Consider the following 9,179-nt stretch of genomic DNA (forward strand, 5'->3'; position numbering starts at 1 on the left):
AACCAGTTTTAAGTATAGGGCTGCTAGAGTTAAGTAGGACATTAATTATCATACTTTATTATTAATAATAATGTCATAATTGACTTTCTCTACTCAGACACTCTGTAAGAAGAAATGATTATAGTTTCTTTCCCCAGAGAAAAATCTTGAAATGGTAAATATTTATATCTTTTATTAAACCTTGATTTCCAAGATTAAATATAAAATCCTCTGCTTGAGCTTCTAAAGTCCTTCAAATCCAGATTTTTTTTAAGTCTCCCTACACTTTACTCCCTTGCAATGAACTTTGATTCTATGACACTGGCTTCTTTGCTGTTACTCAAGCAAGACATTTCATCTTCTAATCTTCTAACAATGCAGTTTCATTGACTATCTCTCATGCCTGAAATTCATCTTTTGGTTCATCTCTGCCTCCTGGTTTCCATAGTTTCCCTCTCATATAAAATCCCATGTTCTACACAAAGCCTTTCCCAATCTCTCTTAAGGCTAGTGCCTTCCCTCTGTTGATTATTTCTAATTAATTTTTATATGATTGTTTGTACATAAGTTTTGCATGTTGATGCAGCCATTAGACTGTGAGATTTCTCAGAGCATGGATGGTCTCTGAATTTTCTTTGTATCCCTAACACTTAGCATAGAGCCTGAATGTAGTAGAACTTTAATTAATGATTATTGTTGTTGTTATTGTTGTTATTTATTTATTTATTTATTTTTTTACTTCTGTCAGTGGGAATATTAAAGAGAGAGTCGGTTTCAAATTCTACCTTGACCAGTTATTATTTATATGACATTAACAAAGATGTTTAAAGGTAGGACTAAAGTCTTTTTCATTTTAAAGTCTGGGATTTGATTATCCTATGATTCCTGAATGGGCAAGTGCTGGAATGAGGACTATGTAAGGAAGGTGGTTTTTCTGTTAAAATGATCTAGTTCCACATAAAAAAATAGAAAACAAAAAAAAAACCATACAAATAAATTAAACAGCTTGACTTAGATGTCATATTTACTCTCCTCATGGTAGTTTCATGCAAAAATCAAGTATTGAATAATCAAATAGAAGGGACCTACAAATAGAGGAAACTAAGCATTAGACTCATGTTTGAAGAGTTCCAGTGCCTTAATCTTATATCTTCACAGAGTTTCGGAGGTTGCTTTGCGACTCACAGATTTTCTCAGAGCTTCTTTGACATCTTTGTTTCGTAGGGTATAAATGAGGGGATTAAGTAGAGGTATGACAAAGGTATAAACCAAGGCAAACTGCCGATCCTCGTCCTCTGATGTGCTGGACCTGGGACGTAAGTAGACCAGGCTACAGCAGCCATATTGAAGAAGGACTACAGTGAGATGGGAGGAACAGGTGGAGAAGGCCCTCCTGCGCCCCTCTGCTGAGCGGATCCGCAAAATAGTGATAGCAATGAAAAAATAGGAGATGCAGATAAGTAGGAAGGGAATGACTAACACAAAGATACCCACCACATATAGGATAGCCTGGTGTATATGGGTATCCTCACAGGCTAGCCTTAGGACAGGTGGGGCATCACAAAGGAAATGATTGATCTCTAGACGATGCCCACAGAAGGGAACAGAACAGACCAGTGCCGTGAGTGGCAGTGTAAGGCAAATAGCTAGGCCCAAGGAGCCCACCACCATCTGGATACACAGCTGCTGGGTCATGATGAGGGTATAGTGCAGGGGATGGCAAATGGCCACATAACGGTCATATGCTATGACAGCCAGTAGAAAACAATCAGCACCACCGAAGGTGAGGAAAAAGAACATCTGGGCCCCACAGCCAGCCAATGAGATGGGCTTCTGAGTTCCAAAGATGTTGGAGAGCATCAAGGGTACAGTAGTAGAGGTGTAACAGATTTCCAGGGAAGATAAGTTAGACAGGAAGAAGTACATGGGGGTGTGGAGGGAGCTGTAGGCACACACAACCCCAATAATGGCACTATTACCACAGAGGATCATTATGTAGAGAAGAAGAAAGAAACAGAAAAGAAGGACCTGGATCTTGGGGGACGTGGTTAATACTCGGAACACAAATTCAGTGGGGCCAGACTGGTTAAGATGGAGAGTGTTTGGAGAAGACATCACACCTGCCAAAAAGAAATAGAAAAACCTTGTTACTAGATTACCTGAAAAAAGAACAAGCTAGGATTATGAATTTTTAGAGAATTATAACATTTTAAAGGCCTTCTTAGATAAGTCATTGCTTTCTCTGGGTCACAATATTTCCAACTGTAGCAGGATAATAATAACAGCAAAAATAATCACTGGCACTTCTATAAACTTTGTAAACAAACTCCTTGACACAGGTTGTCTCATTTAATTCCTGATTCTGCTGTGAGGTAGTCGCTATTTTTCTTCCCATTTTATAGACGAAACAACAGAGATTGAGGAAAGCTAAGTAACTTGGCCATAGCTGTCTGACAGCTGATAAGTGATGAGGCAGGTGTAGCACTTGATGGACTCAAATTTTCCTTCTAACTCTGCCAACTAGATTCTAAATCGTTTCCTAGCATTGACATTCCATATTATAGAATCCAATTTCCCTTCAAACTCTGACATTATATTGACTCCTAGCTTTCAAATTCCATATTCTATGTACCAAAGTCCTTTTCAGCAGTCTTATTTTATGAGTTTGATTCTATCTGATCCTCTACAAGGAATAGTATAGTAGCATGCTTAGATCACTAGATTTGAAATCAGGGAAGAAGACATGGATTTAGCCTGCCTCATGTGTTTAGGAGATTAACCATTTCATCTTTCTCATCTGTAATTTTAATAAAGATGAATAAATATATGACTTTTTAATTTTTGCAAAGCACTTCTATTGTCTTATTAAAAACTTTTTTTTTTGGAATCCAAGACTTTTTGCATATTTTACTGTCTCTAGTATTCCATCATTCTATTTCCACAATTGGTGAGGTAAGACGACCATTATTAATTTTATTAATTTTTATTTTTAAAAAATTTTATCTATTTTAATTTTTTTCTCCCATGATCAAAAATGCACATTATCTGACTGTGCTATTTTTGTCCCATATGTCTTCTCTGATTCTCAGCTAAATTCCATTAAAAGACATTTCTACTTCTTAAAAGCACCCCATGAGGAGGAGAAGTAGAATTGAGAAGCAGAGTGGAAGGAGGAGAGATGCCACTTGGGGGGAACCAACTCATTTCTCTTGGTCCACAATACTATTCAGGTCTTCACCACTGGTGTCTATTTTATCACTTCATTTTATCTGTAACCTCTTCTAAATAAACCTATCAAAGGTATCAAATGTGCCAAACAGAATGGCCATTGTGAATTCTGCACATGATCAAACCCAACATTTGGTGCCTGAACATCAATCTCAACATTTGGTGTTGAACCCCAAACACATCACTAACTATCTGACTTTAGGTAATTTATATTTCTTCTCTTCAACTCAATTTCCTTGCTTATAAAATGAAGAATATGAAGCAGATGATTCCTAAGACCTTTTCTATATCTTTCTGATTTCATGACCTATATTTATTTTGTTCTTCTTAAAAATCAACAATTAATTTTAAGGGAAAAAAATAACAGAGCCAGGCACATGAGCAGGTTCATGAATACTGTTTTAACTAAACTGAACAGAAGCCTCGGTGTGTCAAAGATGCTCTAGATAATGAGATGAAAATTCTCTAAGATCATATAATTTTTTTTTATTGTTCTGGGATTTTCATAATAGAGAAATCCTTTGGGGCATATTGAGAGGTAATAGATAACCAAGCTGAATGTTGCACTGGGCAGGTTGAATGTTAGAAAGCTTGGAGTTCTCTAGGGTTTAGAGCAGAACAAGAACAAGAATGCTAGAATAGGTGGCAATCTACACCTGTACCAGAGTGGTTCTCCAGTCAAGAGTTCAAAGACCCACTAAATTATCAAAGGGACTTTTCTTCTTTTTTTCTTCTTTTTTAATTAATTTTATAATTATAACATTTTTGACAGTACATATGTATAGGTAATTTTTTACAACATTATCCCTTGTACTCCCTTCTGTTCCAAATTTTTTCCCTCCTTCCCTCCACCCCCTCCCCTAAAAGGCAGGCATTCCCATACATATTAAATATGTTTTAGTATATCCTAGGTACAATACAATATACCATAAGCAAAATATGTGCAAACCAAATTTTGTTGTTGTTGTTGCAAAGGAAGAATTGGATTTGGAAGGTAAAAATAACTTGGGGAGAAAAACAAAAAAAATGCTAACAGTTTACACTCATTTCCCATTGCTCCTTCTCTGGGTGTAGCTGATTCTGTCCATCATTGATCAGTTGGAATTGGATTAGCTCTTCTCTATGTTGAAGATTTCCACTTCCATCAGAATACATCCTCATACAGGATCATTGTTGTTGAAATGTATAATGATCCCCTAGTTCTGCTCATTTCACTTAGCATCAGTTCATGTAAGTCTCTCCATGCCTCTCTGTGTTCATCCTGCTGGTCATTTCTTACAGAACAATAATATTCCATAACATTCATATACCATAATTTACCCAACCATTCTCCAATTGATGGGCATCCATTCAATTTCCAGCTTCTAGCCACTATGAAAAGGGCTGCCACAAACATTTTGGCACATACGAGTCCCTTTCCCTTCTTCAATATCTCTTTAGGATATAAGCCCAGTAGAAATACTGCTGGATCAAAGGGTATGCACAGTTTGATAACTTTTTGGGCATAATTCCAGATTGCTCTCCAGAATGGTTGGATTCTTTTACAATCAAAGGGACTTTTCAATGACCCTGAAATCTGGTTTTAATGAGCACCTTATTTCTGTGAATTATGGAGATGAACATATTCTGTAGGGTACAAATTTTTCATTCAGCCAAGACAAAGGTTGGCTGTTGCCTTTCCCAAGATAGCTAGACTCAAAAATATTAGCTGGGACTGTGGACCCAAGAATTATGGAGATTAATTAGGGATTTTATAGACAGAATTTGGAGATATTTTGCTCTTATTCTGCCTACTATATGAGAAAAGGAATGATTACAGTCAGGTCCCTGGCTTGGTGCTTTCTTAAAGCAGCCTACCTGGACTAAACTAAGAGCTCTTGATCAATTGAACACCTCTCCTTTAATGAATATTCTCTACTTACCCAGAAACTAGGGAATAAAGAGGAATGGAAGATATACATCATGCTTTAAGGAATTGGAGGCAGGAAATGTCAAAGCTAGTTTGAAGCTTGGAGTAGAGAACATGGGCTTTCAGAGCTGGAAGGGATGACGGGAGTGTAGGTTTAGAGCTGAAAGCCAATTTCCCCATCATCTAGTTTACTCCCCAATGAGAAAACTAAAATCTAGAGAGACATAAAGTGTGTAGTGATAGGCAAATTTGAGTCTTTGTCTTTTGATTCCAGATCGAGTACATTTTATACCTAATTCTGCTTCATAGTACCTAAGAGATTGAATTCCTTTCAGAAATGGAAGAAAGTTCAGTTCTAGATAAGAACAATGGTTTGCTCAAGATCCTGTAGTAAATGAGCAGCAGTGCCAGGATCAGAACACAAGTATCCTGGTTCCCTGTTCAGGAATCTCTAAGTCACTCACTTGGTATCTCTTCTATTGTTGCATACCTGGTGATGATGTTGACTTTCTTTTCTTAATAGGGAGAAACCCATCTTGCTATAATCAGATATCACCAATTCCCAGACTCTCATCTTTGTATGGAGTGATTGTGAGAATGGCACTCTTTATCAGCCTCAATGCCCATCTCCCATCCTCTGCATCTTTGAACAACCTTTGAGATATTGATTGAGCATCATTTTAGACAGGTTTAGGACCTGATCTGCCAGGTGTATTCCATCTGACTCCTTGATCCCTCCCTCTGAGTTCCCATCTTTACTTCTCTGGTTTCCCTGAAAATTCCCCAAGATTATTTTCCACATAAAAGATCTGCTCATGATGAAAATTTTAGCTAAGACCTTTTTAATACTTCAGTCCACAATGAGCTATACTCTCCATTGCCCTCACAGTGCTGTACTTTAAATGATATTTTTTCCCTTACTATATAGCTTAGTCTGGTTAGTTTGTTAAACGCCTTTCTGGATCTCTCTGCCAGTCATGGACACACCGAGGCTCATTGCTTGTTTCTTTAGAAGATTCTTCTTCCAAATTCCTTTCCTTGGTAATCCTATTGTTCTCCCAGGTCTATTTACCATTTTTGGTGTCTGTTGTATCCCTTCATTTGTTTATAACCTTTCCCCTTAAAATTAAACCTACCTTCTGGCAAAGAGAATGGCCATTATTAATGTTACATGTTTATTTTGAACTAGGAATTGCTACCTTGACATCTTCAGGAAGACAAGATTAACATACACAGGGCGATTGTAGCATGGTTTAAAGAGCAGGTCAGGTAACCTTCTCTCAAGGAAAAACAGAAAATATTCATATTTTTCATTTCTTGGGGAAAGGTTGGGGGATACCATCAGGCTGGAGCATCTGCATATACTATATATTTTTAAATAAAAGTAACGCAAAAAGATGTCTAAGTATTAAAAAAAGAAGACAGGCTCAGTAATTAGACAACTCTGTGATCATGAGCAAATCATTTGCATTCTCTACCCTCAATTTCCTCATCTGTAAAATGAAGGGAATGGACTGATTTACCTCTAAGGTGTCTTTCTGGTTCTTAAACTATGATTCCACTTGTGTAAGTATAGCTAGGTTATTTCCTCTGAAAATAAAACAGCATTAAAATAGAAGTGATATCTAAGTTCTGGAGGCTTAGAAATAAATAAATGAAAAAGCATCCCCTTACCACCTTCCAGTGCTTCATACTCCATTAGCCATCTGAGGAAAAGCTCTGCTCCACCAGCTGTCTTTCTCCTGGGTTTCTCCTGCGCGCAGTAAATCTCTCCCTTTTCATTTTTTTGGATTTAATGGGATGGAGGTCTATGACTTGCAAATGACACATGGTGTCCTAGAAAAGGAAGGCCCTGGCTGATGGATGGGCTCAATGCCTTTGCTCTTTGGTAGAACCTCATGTAAGTAAAATGGGGGACAGGCTGTGATCCCTTTTTCTTCTTTGAGAAAAGAAGTTTTGGAATGAAGTCAAAAGTACCAAAGGGGCTTCCTAGACCAGAGAGCCTATTGTCTTCCCAGCTTCATAAAATCAGCAAGGAAGTTCTTGTTATTTCTGCTTATAATATAGACATTCCTGCCTCTCTCTCTCTCTCTCTCTCTCTCTCTCTCTCTCTCTCTCTCTCTCTCTTTCTCAGTGGAATGGCTCCCTGGAGCATGGGGATTTTCTAGTAGCTCCCTTTAACTGGATCTGAATAAAGCTGGAAAAATATTTAATTCAAGGGAGACAAAGTAAATGTTAATGGGCAGCCAAATCCTCTGGGATTTGATAAGTAGAGATCAGGACTGGTGCTTGGGGACCAGTAGGAAAAATAGACCTCTCTTGTTCTCCCTCGATCAGGGACTTAGATCAGCAAATCTTAGAAGTGGAAAATGGTAAAAATGAGTTTAAAATAATTCCAAATTCATGAAAGTTCTGCACAGATTTCTAGATGAGAATGAGGAGACTTGGGTTTGAGCTCCAGCTTTGCCACTAATGACCAATATGATCCTCTGCTATTTGGGAGGGAGGGATTGTGTTGGAGTGGACATATACTGCAGGCATCCTTTTTAGCTATTTTTCAGTGTAGCACATGTTTATTTGTTTGTTTTAATGCTGAGTAAGCAAAGATGAGCAAGTCCCAAATCCTTCCCTATATTTTGGCTCATGTTTCAGTAACTTCAGATTCTCAAATCTTTTAAAATTATATGTGTATTAACAATGAAGCCTAGGTTATACTGGTCAGTGCATAGAGATATTTGTGGCACACACACTTATAATGTGTGTGTTACAAAGGCACGTATATAATGTATATATATATATATATACATATATATACACAAACACAATACACATATATATGTGTGTGTACATATATACACACACACATGCAAATGTGTCTTAATAATAGCTAACCTTTAAATCATGTTTAGATTTTACAAATATTAATTTATGTGATCCTTATGGTGGCTCTGAGAGGTAGATGCTATTATTATCCCCATTTTCCAATAAAGAAACTCAGGTAAAGAGAAGTTAAGTTATTTGTTCAGCATCATACATCTAGTAAGTGCCTGAGAAAGGTTTTGACCTCAAGTTTTCAGTATTTTATCCACTTAGCTGCTTGGCTGGACTTGGACTGTGGAAGACAAGTTCACAACGTTCCCTCAGATGATGACTAGCTGTGGGATCCTGGATGAATGATTTAACCTGTTTGCTTCAAATTCCACATCTGTAAAATAAGAATATAATAGCACTGATCTTTATTCCAAGGATTGTTTTGAGGAAAAAATGGAATCATATTTGTAAAGCTCTTTGCAATCCTCAAAACTGTGTATAAATTAAATAGACAGTAGCGAAGAACCTCCTAGGTAGTCCATTCCATTTTTGGAGAGCTTCAATTAGTCAGTCAGCCACCTTACACCCAACTGAAATGTCTGTGGCTGCAGTCATTACCATTGCTCCTCAGTATTTCCTCTGGTACACTAGAAAAATTTTAATCCTCATTCCATATAACTATCCTTCAAGTCCTTGAAGAGACAACTTCTGCCTTTCTTCTCTCTAAGATATCAGTTTCAAGTTCCTTTAATTGCTATCCCTATGACATGGTCTTTGGGTTCCTCCTATGCTTGTCCTCTTGCATGTTCCCCTCTGAGATGGCTCCAATTTTCAATGTCATTCCTGATATTGAAATGAATTCTCCAAATGTCTCCTCACCAGAGTAGAATGCAGAAGTATTCTTACCTCCTTCAATTTCAATATTCTTTCCTTGGGATTGTGTTCAGTTTATTGGCCACAACATTCATCATTCAGTTTGTGGTTCACTATTCTTTCTTTCAAAATCATTGTCACAGAAAACGTAACTCCTTCATCCTGAATTTATGCCTGTTATATTTTTTCTCTAAAAACTTCAAACCTTAAAGGGGAGGTGATCATTCAAAGTGGAGGAGAGATCATCAAAAACTTCATGCCTTAGTCTCCCCCTTTGGGAAATGGTGACAATGAACCAGATAATCTTTAAGGTTTCTTAGAAGAGATTCATTGGCCCATAGGATATAGACTCTACACTGAAGTAAAAAACACAGGTATC

At 37.4% G+C, this 9,179-nt stretch overlaps 1 protein-coding gene across 1 annotated transcript; it reads right to left on the bottom strand.

Annotated features, from left to right (window-relative positions):
• Positions 1-1,131: 1,131 nt before the first annotated feature.
• Positions 1,132-2,094, bottom strand: LOC141547785 (olfactory receptor 10Q1-like). The gene has a single exon (XM_074276351.1). It carries the CDS (start codon positions 2,092-2,094, stop codon positions 1,132-1,134), a length of 963 nt encoding a protein of 320 aa, XP_074132452.1.
• Between the last annotated feature and the right edge of the window lie 7,085 nt (positions 2,095-9,179).

The sequence above is a fragment of the Sminthopsis crassicaudata genome, chromosome 6 (genome assembly GCF_048593235.1).
Source record: "Sminthopsis crassicaudata isolate SCR6 chromosome 6, ASM4859323v1, whole genome shotgun sequence".
NCBI lineage: Eukaryota > Metazoa > Chordata > Mammalia > Dasyuromorphia > Dasyuridae > Sminthopsis > Sminthopsis crassicaudata.

What these genes read in the sequence shown, in the direction of transcription:
- LOC141547785 (XM_074276351.1), bottom strand. Translation starts at nt 2,094, where the DNA reads ATGTCTTCTCCAAACACTCTCCATCTTAACCAGTCTGGCCCCACTGAA.